Here is a 17908-nt window from a genome sequence, read left to right as displayed (position 1 = left end):
TTTCTCCTCTTACTAAATCCTCTGTTAGTCGTTTATGTGACGTAAACTCTGAACTTAACGGTTGTTGAAATCAAATCGACTTCGGTGAATTATCTTCAGAGAGGTTATGCCCCGGTTAAAATGCTGCCGAAGACCGTCAAAGGTGTTGCGGGAGGTGCGGGGAAAGGCAGACAGAGCGACGGCCGCGGAGGCGCCCCTTGCGGGGAAGAGAGACGACAACGGCCCGGTGTTCAGGAGTGGCCCGACGGATCCAGATATGAGGGAGACTTTGTCAACGGCTTGAAACACGGCAAAGGAAAGTTTACCTGCAGTGATGGAGAGGTAATGGCAAATTTACATAACACCGAATCGGGTAAAAAAAAAAAAAAAAGGCAACCAGCGGTGACGTCACCCGCTGGTTTTTAGGGAACATACAGTCTGTAGGGAAAAGATGTCTGGAGAGCATTATTTTTCAGCTCAGCTTCTTATTATGGTATGCCGTGTAGCCTACAACAGGCAGGCAGCTCTTACATAAAGTAGCCTGTAATTGCATTTTACTGTCTTTTTTTTTTTTTTTTTTTTCTGAAGTTAAGCAAACCAAGTCATTTTCTGAATTCTCTGTCTCTTCCTTTGCGTAGTACTATAAGGGCTCTTTCTACAAAGACTACCAGCATGGGGACGGACTGTGTTGCTGGCCCAGCGGCCACAAATTCACTGGCAAGTTCTACCTCAACAGAAAGGAAGGGTACGGACAGCTGGTGTTCCCCGATGGAGGCACCTTTAAGGTAAGCTGGATACGTTTGATTGGTTTATAAATAACAGTGAATAACAAGGATCTTCTCCTCTGCTGTCAGGGTTTGTACCACAAGGGCCAGAAGCTTGGTCCTGGCGTGTTTCGTGCGTCAAATGGACGACAGGATGTGGGTATGTGGCGCGGGCAGCACCTGCTGGGTCTATGCACGTCTGTAGGAGAAGGCTTTAGCCTGAAGAGCCTTCCTGAATACGCTGCCTTCATGGATTCATCTTTCACCACAGATTCCCTGACTCCGGTACATCAGCTGATCACTGTCTCTCCCGCAGGTTACGATTGAACATTAGTCTATTTAACATCAGGGAGGTTTTCAGCCTCCAATCCAGAAGCCTATAGGCAGGTAAAGTCATATTCATCTGAGTTGGAGAATAAAAGCACAATGGAGAAACATTAAGTTGCCAGATACTATCTTAAAAATTGCACACACCTTTCCATCAGCTGGATTTTTCCGTTTCCACGTGGAAATATTAGACAAATTTGTGCTTCATCACTTCATCTACGACTGGTATGTTCAACAAAGCCAAGCAAACAGCAACTTGGGCACAAAAAATATCAAAAATAAACTAGCTATGTACCTTCAACTTACTTGAATTCTTATGAACTTTGAGTCCTGCCTCAGCAGCTATATTTAATGCATTTCCTTTACCACATTTTTGCATTATAGTAAGAATAATGTTTTTTTTTTTCACAGCCACATTTCTGTATACAAGCTTCTTCCCCTCAGCTAGACAAAACTTGTAGCTGCAGCATTGTTGTACTGTAAAAAAAAGATTTAGACTTGTTGTTGGAGACTTTTGTACACTTCTAAAATATGTGATGCTTCCACAGAACAGTGTGGTAAATTAAATGTCGCTAAATATAATCAAAATTCTTAATTCATCTCTCTTCTCTCCTCCTCACCAGTCTCTGTTTCTCTCCAGTGATCCACAGATGAAATCGAAGGTAAATTACTGCCATAATGAACAACTGCTGGATATGAGCTTTGTGACTTAACTCGGTACGGATCGGTTAATTCCCCATCCCCCCTCAGCTGTTCATAGACAGAGACCTGCCGTCAGATGAGACTTTCATCTATCCCCCCGGCATTGAAAAGTACTCAACAGATGGCGACCACTTACCGCTTCCCACTGGCCGAAGGAGAGAGCTGGACCAACAGTTTTACGGCAAGCTGTGGGAGCCGGATCCATACCAAGGCTGTATAAGGGACCCACTCTCCACTCTGCCCTTACAGGCCCGCATACAGGCGAACATACACAAACACAGGTCAGACACACATAAGAAATAAAGAGTATGAGCACTGGTTCCAAACACACTGTATTGAGAAAAAGAAAAGATACCAACAGGATTGTAGGTGACTAATAAGTATATACTTGTGTGTGTGTGTGTGTGTGTGTGTGTGTGTGTGTGTGTGTGTGTGTGTGTGTGTGTGTGTGTGTGTGTGTGTGTGTGTGTGTGTGTGTGTGTGTGTTTCAGACTGCAGGCTAAAAATGTGGGCTGGAACGTGGCAGGCGTTGTCTCTCTGAACAGAGACAGTTTCGGTCCTAAGGGGCCCGTGGAAGTCTATTCAGAACAGCTGTTCCAGCACTCAGCCCAAGGGGAATTGCAGGCTGTGTTAAAGGTCCTCCAGACCGGTTTGGTCCACCCTGATGTAGCTGATTCACAAGGGCACACTGCACTCATCGCTGCCACAGTAATTATTTTCTTTCCTTTATTTTGCTCTACGTCTATTGATTCAGCTGAATTTTCTAATTTGTTGAGTTACCCATTAAGAATGAGGTGCTTTTGAAGCCTCCGTTGTAGTCAAACACAGAACAGTTACAGCAAATAAATAAATACAAGATTCAGAGGTTTTTAGTTTTTTTTTTTATACTTAATCTTCTGTTCTCGTCTCATGTTTTATGTTTGTTATGTTTCTTCCCCTGTCAGGTAAACTGTCATAACAATGTGATCCACCTGTTGCTGGATATGGGTGTTGATATTGACAAGTTGAACTGTGAGGGCATGTCTGCCCTGGCTGTGTGCTACGTCCTCTACTATCCCTTTCAGTGTCTGGACACCACTTTGGCTGAACCACCGGCCAAAACTCCAGTAAGTTTAAGCTTAATATAGTTTTTGGTAGTTTGTATATTGGCAATGTTTTTCAGTCGGCCCGTTTCAAATACATGAACAATTATCAGATGGATGTTATTAAATTATTGACCATCTTCAGAGAAGGAATCTCACTGCTTTGCTATTGATGCGATACCAATCACCATGACATCTTTGGTCAAACCATAAATTAAATGTATGATATAATGATAATAATGATACTTATTTGCGTAGCACCTTTCATACAAGAAATGCAGCTCAAAGTACTTTACAGCAAGAAAATGTCATGCACTAAGGCTTAACATGAAAGCATTTACAGTTGTAAAAACATGTTAAAATGTCATTTAAATATAAAAAATATAATGCATCAGAACAGATAATAAGAAAGATAAAAAAAGAAATAGAGCTAAAAATGTAGAATACGACATAATGCATTTTAGAAGTCACAGTTGTGCACAAGTGCAAAAGAACTTCAGGTGTTGTTCGTTAAAGGCCAAAGTAAAGTGATATGTTTTAAAGTATTTTTATACAAACATTTGATACGGATATCTGACATTTTACTCAACAACTTTCTCTTGAATGTGTCATCAGGTTGACAGTTTTCCATCGTCATATGGGACCGACTCACAGATCGACCAAGAAGCCTTCACTACAGACACACCTTTACCCAACAACAGACCTCATACCAGTGACACGTCCTTGGGGAACCAGGACAACCGGTGCCCCCTCTCTGACCAGTAGGAATGTAGCTAATATGATCTCTGTCACAGATTATTCAGGGTTAACCGAATACTATTTCCTGTTATACAAAGCTGGTCTCCTCCACCATGAAGAGATAAATCATAATTGAGTCACTAATCATGCTCTTGAAAATGTTTTATTTATAGATTTGCATCTCTGAAACAAACTGATGTGTTCCTTGAACTTCTTTATTTACTGTCTTCTTTCAGGACATCAGAAAATCTTCCGGGAGAGAAAGAGGAACATGTTAAGCTTGTTGAGAGCAGAGACACCAAGTCAAACCGAGAAAATATGGAAGGGAAGGAGGAGGTTGAGGAAGAGAGAGAAGGGAGAGGAAGTGAGGACGTGCCCGGTGTGGAGCGCTACATTCAAGTGCTGGATGGTCACATTCGTCTGGGCAGTGGGCAGTGGAGGAACGCTCCAGCTAAGGTAGCAGGAAGTGTTCATGTATATTACACAGACATCCCGTTTTATATTTGGTTTCGATGAGTTTGTTGAATTTGCTCTTCTCTTTTTTTCCTGTATCTGTCTGTCTGCAGCAGGGCAACGACAACGAACTGACCCCAAAACAGAACTTTGATTCTGCCTGTTCGGTCAGCAGCTATAACAACTGGGTCACAGAGGAAGTGATGCAGCACTCAGAGGAAGCGCTGAGTCTCACGGGGTTTCCTGAGCACGATGACACACAGGGGGCTGTACGCAAAATGGCTGCCATGGAAATCGAGTCAGTTCTGGCCTTTTTTTTTTTTTTTTTTTCACATTCTCTTTGTTCTTTTCTGATATCTCAAATGGTAAATTTCTCTCTGTGTAAGTGCACATTTTGTGCTGCATGTCCACACAGGCACCGCACTCGTTTGAGCACCCTGAAGCTGTTATTGGATCGGGGAGCCGACCCCAACCGAGCCAGGGTCCCCATGCACGTCCTTTTTATAGCCATAATGGCTGCAGACATTGAGGCCGTCAGGAGGCTGCTGCTGTGTGGAGCTCGCGCTGACGTTTGCCTCTCACCAGAGGTATTCACATTTTCCTTCTTCTGAAGGATTTTGCTGATTAGAAGTGTCATTAAAGGTCACTTCATTGAGGGGGGGAGGTTTCCATGTTTGTTGAGCCACAGAGACAACAAAATGACTGATGTCAAAACAAAGACACACACAAAAAAAGAAAAGAAATGAGAACGTCTCTATTGCAGCCCTCCTTTCATCGTTTACATAAACCGTAAAAGTCCCCTGAATATTTTCTCCCTATTGCAGAAGAAATGCCTGTATCCACTGCATGTAGCTGCAGCACTGCCGGGTACAGCAGGTCCCAGAATCACAGAGCTGCTGCTGCACACCGCCCTTGACCCGGATGTACGGGCATGCGACCAGGACGACGTCTACGAACCGGACGGGGTACATGAGATTTTGAGCATTAAACTTAGTAGATGTTTTCGTGTTAGTTGAAATGGTAAAAAAAAAAAAAAAAAAAAAGTTGCGTTAATGTCTGTCTTTTACTGATTTCCATGAAGATAAAAGAACCACTGAGCATGTGTGAGGAGCCGTGTCCCGAAGAAGGAGGCCGAACCGCCCTGCACGTGGCCTGCCAGAGAAACACTGACTACCAGGTCAGTAAATACTGACACACACACTCACACCCTCACACACACACTCACACACACACACACACACACACACACACACACACACATGCACATTTACACCTGCACACACCGTCCCTCTAAGACACACGATGCTAAAAGACCGTTGACATCCGTAAGTAGAACAAATGACAACTGAATAATTTATTTACCCAGCGTCAGTCAATGACGAATACATTTTACACGCAAATATGCCTTGAATATATATCATCTACAGTGATTTGACTTTGAACAGGTTGTCTTTCTTTTTTTTTTGGGGGGTGGGGGGGGGATGTTGAGTCATAATTTGGTCACAGAAATATTTATTATTTACTTTGCTGCTTAGTCAAAACTTTCCATGGCTGTTGCCTTTCCAGAGGTTTCCAAGAACTGAAGGATAGTTTAGTGCAAAGCAAAACATCACCGAAGTCGTGAGGTTTTCTCACAAGGAAGTTATGATCCATTGAAATGCCTTTTTTTTTTTTTTTGCAGCATGCCAGTGAAGTGGTCGACCTCCTGCTCTCCCACAACGCACGGACAGACCTCCTCTGGAGCAGACACTCACCCCTCTCCCTGGCTATAGCAAGTGGCAACGACCTGGTACAATCCACGCACGCACACACACACACACACACACACACACACACACACACACACACACACACACACACACACACACACACACACACACACACACACACACACACACACACACACACACACACACACGCGTGCCAAATCTCACTTTGTCCGGGACTTCTTCCTTTTCCTTCCTCAGGCGGTGGAGGCGCTGTTGAACAGAGGTGCGGACCCCAACACACCTCTGGGCCCCGGGGTGCGCAGTGCCCTTTGTGCCCTGTCCAACATCAACTACAACCTATGTGGCAACAAAATTAAGCTGGTACACACACACACACACACACACACACACACACACACACACACACACACACACACACACACACACACACACACACACACACACACACACACACACAGGAAAATATGAACATGTTTGTCAAATTGCTGCTTAACATCTTTGAGGCATACTGTCGTGAAATTTCAACCCACTAAACCCCTAAAAAAAAAAAACTCAATTTATTTAACTGCTGACTTTTAATACTTTCTAATACGATGGTTATTGATCTAAACATTAAGGATAACTGTTGTTTGTGGCTTCAAATGAGTCGTTCACTCAAAACCTATGGAAATGGTTGTATGCCTCAATATTCCAGTGTTTAAAAGAAAATAAATGTTTTTATACTTCAGAGCAAAAGCAATCGCTCTGTTGATTCATTTAAAAGTGTGTGTGTGTGTGTGTGTGTGTGTGTGTGTGTGTGTGTGTGTGTGTGTGTGTGTGTGTGTGTGTGTGTGTGTGTGTGTGTGTGTGTGTGTGTCTTTGATGTAGTTGGAGATGTTAGCTAAAGCTGGTGCTGACATCCTGATGCCAGTTATATTGTGCGATGCTGTGGGAACCGCAGTCGACTATGCGCACTACTACTTCAACCAGGTAAAACACTAGTTATGAACACACTTCATACGTTTTAGTTGAATTCAGTCAAAAATCCGACAATTTAAAAAACGACTTTGTAAACATTACAATGATTAGATTTTGTAGTTTTGTTTGTTGAAGCCACAGTTAGTGGCAGTGCTGAACTGGACTGCATTTTATTGACATTTGCATCTCGTATTTTGCATCTTTCATGTAGGCCAATGGTGGTGGACACATTTAGAGTTATTACATAATATACAGTTCTTCAGTTTTTGTCTTGATTACTTATTTATTTCCTGCATAATTGCACCTGAATGTCTGTTTGTTATATTTCCCCATTCAGGACGTGCGTATTGCCACCACGCCTTTCGCCGTTCTGAACAGGAGGGAGAGGGAAACATTAAAGGCACGGCGGCTGCTGCTAAAGATGATGGCAGATCTGCTGAGGCAGACTTTTGCCCAGAGGGAGAGAGAGAATTTAAAGAGAGAAAGACTTGGTACGTTGAAGAGTCAGTGCAATGTATTTGTGTTTTTGGAAGGCAAAACAAATAGTTTATTGTTATATTGGACCTTTTAATAATCATATTGTTTGTTTGTTTGTGTGTGTGCGCTCACAGCAGCCTCAAACTACGAAAGAGTACCAGGGAAAGCAGAAAATCAGAGGTAGACATAAACACACCTTGACTGTGTGGGAGGTGTCTGCATATTTAATTTCTTCTTTTTTTTTCCCATGTTATTAAAACTTAGACAAACTTTCAGAAGCTTTTTTTTTTTTTTGTTTTTGTTTTTTAATTTTGTGCGTGTGAATCTTTTCTTAGGAAACCGGTGTTTAAGTTCTGCTACCATTGCGGCCGCTCTGTGTTCGTGCAGCTGACTCCTTGTAGCCGCTGCAAGAAGGTCTTCCACTGCTCCAGGAGCTGCAAACTACAAGCCTGGACTGAAAGACACAAGCTGGAGTGTAACCGCATGTCAGGTGAGAGTCACCACAAATACCACTAAATTAGCTTTTTAAAAAAAACGATGTTTAAAGTTTTCGTAGTGTTTTGAACGTAGATAGTTTATAAAAGTCGGCGTAGCTTCCGGCCTTCTGAAAAAGGAGGCCGATGCGGAAGTGCCTTAAGCTGCGATACCACCGAGTGCCACTAGAGGTCGGCTCTAAAAAGCCTGCGGCTCCGTAGACTCCCATTAAACTTGGTCTCATGAAATTCTCAGTGAATACAATTTCTCCGCCAGTTATCTCGGTGTTGTCACTCCTTCTTATTACTGTTCTGGCCGTCCATCTGAAAATAATCCCGTCATTAAGTATAAAATAAGCTTCAGAAACCCCGTGGAAGACCCAGGACACTCTGGAGGGATTATATATTCCAAACTTCATAACGGCCGTTCACAAACCAACGGGTGACGTCACCGTCGGTTACCGCTTGGTGTTGAGTCTGTGGGTCAGTTATCCACGGGACAGTATTATACTTTGGACAACAATAGATGATGTGCAACACTAATTCAGTTTTATGTTTTGGATGATTTGAGCATCTAAATCCTTTTTCTGTCTGTCTCTCTCAATCCAGCGGATGGCGTCCATAAGAATGTTATGTTTAATCCCGATATAACATCCGGATTGTCTCAGAACTCAGAGGAGAAGGATACTCCGTTCGACGACAACCTGAATGAAAACTACAGCTTCAACTGATGGATACTAAAAAAATAAAACAAATTAAAAAAAAAAACGCTTAATGATGGCTGATCCGATCCAGCAATGCGCTGTTTTTCTTACATCACTTATTTCAGTGTATTTGTGCCATTATCACTTCTCTGCAGAATATGTATACCTTTAAAATGGTATTGTACTGATATTGTAATGTTTAATGGCTGAATCCAGTTGGAACCAGTAGTCGATTTGACATGTGACCTCTTTATAGCGAAACTAATGATTTTATTATCTTCACTTCCATAATATTCTCTGAGTGGTTGTTTAATGACTTAAAATAACTTTTAGAGACATTCATATTTGTGCCTCCTGCTCAGCTTTGCATATTCTAATTGGCAGATTGACATAAAATATTTGTATTATTATTAGGGCCTTCAGTGACCCAAAAGTCATACTATATATAGCATGTCGTCCAAAAAGTGTCTTAAAAGTCATACAATAGAAAAAAGTGACCCAAAAGTAATTTCTTTATTCGTGTTAAAGAGGGGGCTCAGACCCTCTGGTTGAAAGGCAGCTGTTCTAACCACTGCCCCACCAATCTTCCCGGGTATTTACCTGCATTGTGACCAATCTTTGGCTCACTGCAACCCAACCACCGTCCACAAATATTCATTTAAATGTGACCAAAATTGCCGCAGACATTCTTTGGATAGTAGATATACGTGTTTTCAAGGGATTTTAAATATCTTCCTTGTAATGTGTAGTGTATGCAAAACGTTTTCAATTTCTCCAAAAGTTTCAACTTCACTAAAAGTTGAATCACCAAACCAAAGATTACAGAATACAATACTTAATTTTTTTTTTTTTAAAAGTCCAAAAGAGACCTTTTCTTTCTTTTTTTACATTTTTAATTACCTGTTATATTTGTACTATTAATTATACTTTAAGGCTCGATTATTTGACTGTGATGTCTCAGCTGCAGTTGCCTCTCCTGTAGCACCACCTTCAGGACAAATGCTATTTGTATTTTGATTATATTTTTGTATTTATTGTGGTGGCGCAATTAACAGAAGTCTCTCTATTGCGCTGCAGGCAGTTTAATCTTCCAGTTGCATTTTCTGGAAGTTGTAGTATTTACCAACACACTGAAATGGCAAACGCTGAGCTCGTGTCAGCCTGAATGAAGAGACTGGTACACAGATTATTTGTTTAAATAAAAGTACTATTACTACAGTGCACAATATACCTACTTCTGCATTATACATTTTTCTTAAGTTAAATAAACTTAACATAACTTAGATTTTGTTTTATAAGTAAATTGTACTTAAAATATCAAAAGCTACGAAGCAGAGACGTGTCCTCCATGGCTGCTATAGTATATACATTATTAGATTAGTTACACTGATACAAGCATGTGGTGAAGGTGGAACTATTTTTTTTAACTACTTTAACTTTATAAAGTTAGATATTTAGACTTTAGTGGAGTTAATTGCACTCTGAAATGTTGTTTCACTACCTGGTTCATGGTGATGGTAATTGTCGCAGTCATCTTCTTTTTTTTTTTTTACTTCGTAATTCAAACAAGTGACTCAGATAAATATTTTCTATCTGTTTGGATATACTATCCAGATCTGGTCATGTGTTGTTGTTGTTGTTGTTGTTGTTTTTTTACATGATCGCGGCTGCAGTAACGTAAAGGTTGCTGCCTTGTTTTGTTCCTTGCATCAGACAGATGAGTCAGCAGAGGGACGGGCAGACATGAACCAGGAACAGCCTGCTTTAACTCAGTCACTGGACACGAGATACGGGTACTAATCTATTCAAATAGACGTTCACAAATCCGCCGATTAAAACAAGTCCAGTCCAAACGTCGACGAGTTAAACTCGAGTTGGAAACAAACTATTTCAAAGGAGACGGGTTTGTTTTGTTTTGTTTGTTTGTTTGTTTGTTTGTTTTTTTTTGTTTTCCAAGGAAGTGGCTTTAGAAACAGCGAGAGGAGGAAGCGTAGTGATTTGTAATATCTAGGTCCGTCTGGAGGGATGAATACGGACTTGGAGGAGCAGGAAGACGAACTGCTCGCCCTTCAGAGTATCTTTGATTCGGAGGAGTTCGTCCGGGATGAGTCGAAGCCGGCCGGAGAAATCCGAGTGTCCGTTGAGCTTCCTGCAGACTTCAGTGTGGCTATGAAGGAGGGTAAATAAGGCAGGAGCGTGTTGTTAGTGACATTAACTGAACACTGGATTATAGCAGCATGTTTGTACTGCATCATTTGCACGTCTATGTAATAAGACGCGGGGGTACTTTGTTCACTAGAAAAGCGAAAACATGAAAAGAACTATTATATACTACTATTATTACTATAGTAACTTGTAACATCAAAAACAAGTTCAGTTAAGTTTTTTTTTTTCACAGAAAGCAATGTTTTTTCTAAAGAGGGAGATTTTTATCATCAGTTTCTTCAATCAACATCACATATCAGCACTGTTCCACCCTTTTCTGTCCTGTTAAATTCGCCCCAATTATTTAAAAAGAAAAAAGATTGCCAATAAACGATAGACAGTGGTGAAGCATATTGTTTATTTATGTGAGCTTTGATGGACTTTGCTCGTCTTGTGTTGTTGTTTTTCTTCCCAAGGTGAAACGCTGATCCAGTGTGACATTTCATTCCTTCCACCTCAACATCTGACCTTTGAACTCCCTGAGGACTACCCATCCTCCTCTCCTCCTTCCTTCACCCTCACCTGCAGCTGGCTGACTCCTCCACAGGTAATCCACAGGTAGAAGAAATGCGGGTCACTTGAAACAACGCTGGTCACGAGTACAGCCTGCCAGTGTGTGTGTGTGTGTGTGTGTGTGTGTGTGTGTGTGTGTGTGTGAGAGAGAGAGTGTCATAAAGACTGCAAGATTGCAGAAGCTCAATAAAGATGACATCAGTTTATTTGCCTTCTCCCACAGCTGGCTGCATTGAGCTTTCAGCTCACTGATCTCTACCAGGCCACCGGGGGCGCTGTGGTGCTCTTCACCTGGGTGCAGTTTCTTAAAGAAGATGCCCTGAAGTTCCTGGATATCCACAGCCTGCTGGAGATCCCCTCCGATGGACCCGGCACCGCGCAGGACAAACAAAATGCCTCATCCCCACAACCGAAGAATCACCAACCCACGACAAAGTCAGAGCCCACAGACGACCAACGCTGTGATGCGTCAGGTCCTCGTGAACCAGACATCTCTGCACTGTCCTTGGAGGTTCAGGAAAATCCTTCGACCTCAGAGGGGAGGAGGAGCGCAGACCCTCAGGAAGCTTCACTGTCGGACTCCCACGAGGTTGACCATCGCAGCTCGGGGCCGAATACAGATGATGAAAAGACTCTTTCTTCAGGGACTGTGGTCCAACATCAGATACCACGTGTTTCAGAGGCTGAACAGACCCTCGAATATCAAGATGATCTTTCTTCAGCAACAGGCAGATCCAAGAATCTTCCATCCGCTCAGTCTGATCAAACTGGTCAGGAGGATTTCTCAAACGAAGGGGAAGTTCCAGCCTCGTTGTTGCCTCCCTCTATCTCCTCGGGCCATCTAGATCCAAGTGAACAAGGAGCAGCTTCTCCGCCTGACAACCCCGAAGATTCCCCTCAGAAAAAAGGCCGAACCCTCTCCGGTCTCCCTCTAACCCCATCGCAAACTCTCCTGTCCCAGATTCTGATCCACGATGCCGCCCAGAAACAGAAAGTGTTCGCCACCACGGTGTTCGACTGCGGCGTGTGTTTTACGGGCTGGCTCGGCTCGGCGTGCGTCCAGCTGCCTGCGTGTGGCCACATCTTCTGCCGGGCCTGTCTGGGCGCGTTCTGTAAGGTCCAGATAACGGAGGGGAACGTCCGGGGCGTCACCTGTCCGCAGGCGGGCTGCCCCGCCGCCCCGACACCCGCACAGGTACACTGCTCACCTGGCTGTCTGTTCTCTCCGCACACTGCAACTTATTCTGGTGCTGAGGATTTAGGATGTCGTGCAAAGATGTGCACAATAGTTTTTTTTAGGGCTGTGCTGAAAAATATATTGAGATTATTAACTATTAATAAAATAGTGCGAGTAAAAAAATTATGAAAATGTACTTAAAGTATCAAAAGTAAAAGTTAAACCTTTTCAGAAATGTATATTATTATACATATTTGATTGTTTGATGATTGTTTTTGTTTTTTTAATGCATTAACATGTAAATAGTCTTTGAATACAGCAGGTGTTTGACCTAAAGGAAATTAGTGAAAATTATTTTGTAAGAGGATATTATTTAATATATTATGTTAATATTATGTTTTTCATCTGTAAAAATAAAACACTTAAATACAGTGCAGCAAAAAGTAAAATATTTTCTTATGAAATGTAGAGGAGTAGATTTATAAAGTAGCATAAAATTGCCCTTAAGAACTACATTTACAGTAAATTTAAAGACCCACCCCTCGAAATGTGCCAATGATGTGCATTTCTGACAAATTGTTAAACGTGAATACCGATATATTTGTAACAAGCTAATATGAGCTGATATGTTGGTCTATTTAGGGGAATCTCTTCCATTTTAAATTTGTATAAACTGACTTCTTCAAGACGTTCTTTTGTCCTTTTCTGCCCTCTCTGCTTCTCTGCTCGTCCCGTTTGGCAGGTGAGGAGTCTGGTCGGGGAGGAGCTGTTCAGCCGCTACGATCGACTGCTGCTGCAGTCTACTCTGGACTGCATGCCCGGTGTGTTCCCTTTTAAATTCAAGGCTCGTATACATCGGAGTGGGGGATTTCTCTGGCAGAGCAGATAGAACTCTGTTTTATGCCTTGAAAAATTCTGAACCGAAGATTGACAAAAGAGAAGATGTCTCACTTGTCTTTTATAACATGACCAAAAGTGTCACGTTCAAACAGACGGGACAAAATGGTTGCCCAGAATGAGGAATGCACTCAACAGTTTTGAGTGTCAATTCCTTGTGAAAGACGAGCTACGAGGTGAACACTGAGCACAAACCGTCTCCAACCGTCTCTGAATTTGTCCTTGTGTCTGCCCCAAAAAAAACAGCCCCAAATTCTAAAGCGTGGATGTTTCATGCACACAAGAATCTAAGAATGCAAAAGAACAGAACATACGCATAATGAAGCATACATATGAGAATGTTGGAACTTTCAATTACGTTAATAATCAAAAAAAAAAAAAAAAAGAAACTGGGTTCATGGAAGAATCTCTGCTCATGCGTCTTTCTTGTCTCTCCCCCTCCTCTCAGATGTGACGTACTGTCCTCGGCCCAGCTGCGGCTCGGCCGTCATCCTGGAGAAGTCCAGCTCGGCGGCGCTGTGCTCCGTGTGCCGCTTCGCCTTCTGTGTCACCTGCAGGAAGACCTACCACGGCACAGATGACTGTCAGACAAAGAAGAGCATCAAACTGCAGATAAAAAGGGACGAAGCGCTTCCCGGTGTCGACCTGCCCCAGTCACAAGGTACGCAAAGATATACCGCAAGTATTTTATGTTTCATGTTTACTTATGTGATTTTTTTTTTTTTTTTTTTTTTAATTGTTAAATTCTTGACTAATTGAGCACCAATGTTAAAGTGTAAGTCACTACTGCATGGCTGAGTTGACAATATTTCAACAGTGGATAAATAATTGATTTGTTGAATCAGAAGTATAAAAGAAATAATATAGTTGTTAGCTTTATATCTTTGATGACAGGACAGAAGTTGTGCTGCTTCCATGTGCGAACTCACTGAATTTGAGCATTACATCTTTTAAAACTGAAAATAGCTGCAACACTTTTTAAATACTGTGTAAGAGAGTAACAAAAACTGAAATCATATTTAATGTAAATAGACATGTAATGTTTCTAGGCCTAAAACCTAAAAATATTCAGCTCACGATCACAAATATTTCAGAGTGGATAAAACTCTGAAATGACATGATGCACCAGAAAAGCAACCGTTTTTATAATTAGCTGCTCTTTAAGCCTGTTTGACCCACAAATATTTATGAATGAAGGCCTACAGAGAACAATCAAATTGATAAAGAACAAACCCAAAATTGTGATTATTTGTATGCAGCAGAGGAACCAGACGGCATGCGGGTTGATATTTTGAATGTAACATGTTAACCGTAGCGCACTTTTATTAAAAGCTTTTAATCACGGTACCGTCCCTGGACTGAGTGTTCAGTTTGCGTGGATGCAGGTGTGTCTCGGCGTGTGTCTGAAGCAGCGCTCTGTGTTGCTGCTTGTGTCTCAGAGGGGCTGAGGGCTCTTTGGGACGACTATGACGGCGGCAGTAAGAAGAGGCGGCAGCTCCTGGAGAGCAGATACGGCCGCGGCATCCTGCAGAAAAATCTGGAAATGTATCTGAGTGAAGACTGGATCGTCATTAACAGCAAGGCCTGTCCTTACTGCTTCAGCAGAATACAGGTATTTATTTACTCGCGCGCGCACGCACACGCACGCACACACACACACACACACAGAGAGAGAAGTTCAGAAATAATTTTGCTGCTGTTGTGTTCCTGTTTGAAACCAACCTGTCTGTCCTTGGACAAACTGTGTGTTGTTGTGTTGCAGAAGGACCAAGGATGTAACAGGATGATATGCTCTCAGTGTAGGCGGCTCTTCTGCTGGGCCTGCCTCACCAGACTAGGACAATCTAATTCATCCTCACACTTTCAGGACTATGCCTGTTCTGCCAACGCGTACTGATTTTTTATTTTTTATCACTTTAAGAGTGCAAATAAAAGCTGATTTTATTCAAAACAAAAAAATTCAGACAGGTAAAAAACTGAAATAATATGGAGCACATTTTAAAGCAATTATTCGAACTTAGTTGGAACCGGTACACAGTAAACATTATAAACTATAATGATCTTTTGATATCAGATATACCAACAACAAATGTATAAACACTATATGTACCATGTCATACCATATCCTGATCAGTAGAGGGCGCAAAATAACAAGAATGATAAAACGGCTTCGGCACATGCTCATGCAACTCAAAATTGTTTTGCTGTTGTCGGGAAATTAATATACAATTAATTGATCAACTATTTGTCTACAAAATCTGTAAATTGTGCTTTAAGTCTTTTTTAATCTCACCAACAGTTCAAAATCTTCAAAAATAATCCCTTTAGATGAACTTTTTATTTTCTGTTAATTAACCAAATCGATGCAGCTCCAATATCGAGGGAATCACCTTTGTTGAACGTCCTGCTATGTAGTTGTTATCTTCAAAAAGGAATCAAATAAATGGAGAATTAGATCTACAAAACCATTGCTGCTGTCATGTTATGAAGCTTTGAGGGGAAAAAAACGACACTGTAAACATACTGTCACTGTAACTTTTGAGCACAGAGGAGTAAAGTTGATCTTTTTATACGGGCATAGTCATATGTGTTGTTGTTAAGACTGCAGGGAAAGCCTCAAACTTCTGCTCTGGACATTTAAATTCCCCTGAACTAGCAGCTATTACAGGTAGCTTTTGGGCGTTTGGCATCTCTGCTCACTCGTTGACTTCCTGTTTTTAAAAAGGTCCTCCTCCCTTCCTCTACTGCGCTGTCATAACAGTGGAACAAAGACCTCTGTCCAATGTCCCCTAAGCTGCCCGAGACTTGATTGGATATCCACAGCTGTCTCTCATACTAAGCCAACTTGTTTGTGTTCCTGCGTCTCTTCCAGGAAAAATGTTCCCACACAGGGGTCATCACTTCCTCATAAATGTCTAAAACAACTGTTTGACTTAATGACCCGCGGTCCCTCCGCAGGGCCTGGAGGACTGCCGTTTGGGCCGGACACGTGTTTGTCGTTACTCTTAGGGGTTTAAAAGGCACGCAGCAAATAATGATGTCACGACAATTATGATATGCTCAGAGAATATAAGAGGCCAAAAACTGACAAGTTCAAATAGTATGAAGAGAAAGACTGCATGGTGAACAAATAATGCAGAAATCTTTCTTCTTCCCATGAATCTGATAAGCTTCAAACTCACTTTGTATTTGTTTTGATATTAATTGTCGCAATACTTTCCTTAAGTTTTCATTTTGCACTAGAGACAGACTGATTATTGACTCTTTGCACAGCACACATTTGGTCTTATTATAGCAGGTGAGGCAAATTTCCATTAAAAGTCTCATGATAGTGAGCCAGACCGCACAAAACAAGGATTTTGGACGAGCTTTAATAAATGAAATAGTTATTTCTAATGTTATCAGTTACACCTGCGATGACAAACCAAAATGTCTGCTGTGACTTTAAAAAAAATGATATAATGGTTTTGAGGCTTTCTCTTATAAATCTGGTCGATCCTATGTTTTGGCAGATGTTTTGTGTTTTTTATTGTTGTATCTTCATCATTTACTGTATATAGTAAAATAAAGTATATTTAGCAAGTGCATGGCACAATCCTGCCTGATTTTATTTGATAGTTCGGGAGTTTGAGAATAATGCGTCTACAGAGCAACCGCCATGCTTTTCCAGATCAAAATGGTGGTATCTGTTTAAGTCGGCTTCACGCTGATGTCTCACTGAACTGTCAATCATCTGCTTGAACGGTCTGTTTGAAGCAAATGCTTGTAGAGTGACTGATGTAACATTGTGAGCTGGTGGTGCATGATTTAATATTTAGTAATTGTGTCTTTTTATTCGCAGGTTTCATGCGGGGAAAAAAACTATAAACTTATATACCGGCATTAATGCACCTGCAGCATTTAGGGAGATGAATTGTGCAGAAGAAAAAAATGCTATCGAGGTACAAAATACCTCGTAAGTTGAAGGACTAAAAGTAATTTATATGCATGAACGATGTGGAAGTGCTCCCCTGATAATAGAGCATTTATGAGCTGAGAAATTTGGAAGGCAAAAGCAGAAATCTTGAGTAAGAAAATGGGTCTATCGTGCCAAACATTTCCAGTAATTGCCGCAATTAAAGTGAAATAAAAAGGATTTTCAAATAAAAGGAACCCTCCCCTGGCAGAAACACCAGATACGACTAATAACTTAAAGTTAAAGCAGTTACACCAGAATTCAGGCAATCTGTTCATGAGCTTTGTGAGATATCCTGCTGACATAAACAATCTACCGGGGGCACGAAAACATCTTTCCTGGCAGAAGTCACATAAAGAATAATGAGTGAAGCCCGGTTATCAGCGCAGTGGAAACTAGGCTGCGCAGAGCGTCTTCTCCCTCTGAGCCAATAACAGCATCAGCCAACAGAACGCTGATTTCCCCCGGAGCGCTGCGAGCTGAGCCGTGAAAGAGAAGGAGACACACATTCACCGCAATAATCATCAACTCGGCTCGGTTGTTATCATCTGCACGTTTATTTAGTCTGTCAGAAAACACACACGCGCGCGCACGGCCTCAGAAATCAGTTGTCCAGGCATCCAAGTCAGTCAGTCAGTCAGTCAGTCAGCGGTGTGTTGGCAACATTGTTCAGAGGCACTGAAAGTGTGCTGAGGTTTTCACAGAGAGTATTACACTGTCCTGCAGGGGCGCTGCCAGGAGGTCGAGGGCCCCTGACAGTAAGTGGATGTGTGTG

The 17908-nt window shown here is 41.9% G+C and overlaps 2 protein-coding genes across 2 annotated transcripts; both read left to right on the top strand.

Moving 5' to 3' along the window:
* Positions 1-8507, top strand: ankmy1 (ankyrin repeat and MYND domain containing 1). Its single transcript, XM_069704708.1, has 20 exons — positions 1-321; positions 618-764; positions 834-1028; positions 1694-1732; positions 1821-2053; positions 2264-2480; positions 2717-2878; positions 3470-3615; positions 3829-4048; positions 4159-4343; positions 4461-4632; positions 4870-5010; positions 5127-5222; positions 5727-5834; positions 6013-6135; positions 6643-6744; positions 7070-7223; positions 7344-7389; positions 7545-7699; positions 8292-8507. Exons 1-20 carry the CDS (start codon positions 121-123, stop codon positions 8411-8413), a joined length of 2964 nt encoding a protein of 987 aa, XP_069560809.1. The 5' UTR covers positions 1-120; the 3' UTR covers positions 8414-8507.
* A 1660-nt stretch (positions 8508-10167) lies between these two features.
* On the top strand, positions 10168-16614 carry LOC138624474 (E3 ubiquitin-protein ligase RNF14-like). The gene is made up of 7 exons (XM_069704701.1): positions 10168-10565; positions 11008-11138; positions 11328-12299; positions 13024-13102; positions 13627-13839; positions 14618-14790; positions 14941-16614. Exons 1-7 carry the CDS (start codon positions 10412-10414, stop codon positions 15073-15075), a joined length of 1857 nt encoding a protein of 618 aa, XP_069560802.1. The 5' UTR covers positions 10168-10411; the 3' UTR covers positions 15076-16614.
* Positions 16615-17908: the final 1294 nt, after the last annotated feature.

Source organism: Brachyistius frenatus, unplaced genomic scaffold (assembly GCF_029030835.1).
Source record: "Brachyistius frenatus isolate BFR_SWC_R1_liver_20210118 unplaced genomic scaffold, ASM2903083v1 Contig_52, whole genome shotgun sequence".
NCBI lineage: Eukaryota > Metazoa > Chordata > Actinopteri > Embiotocidae > Brachyistius > Brachyistius frenatus.
Note: the sequence above shows the minus strand (reverse complement) of the source record. Positions and strands in the feature narration are given on the sequence as shown.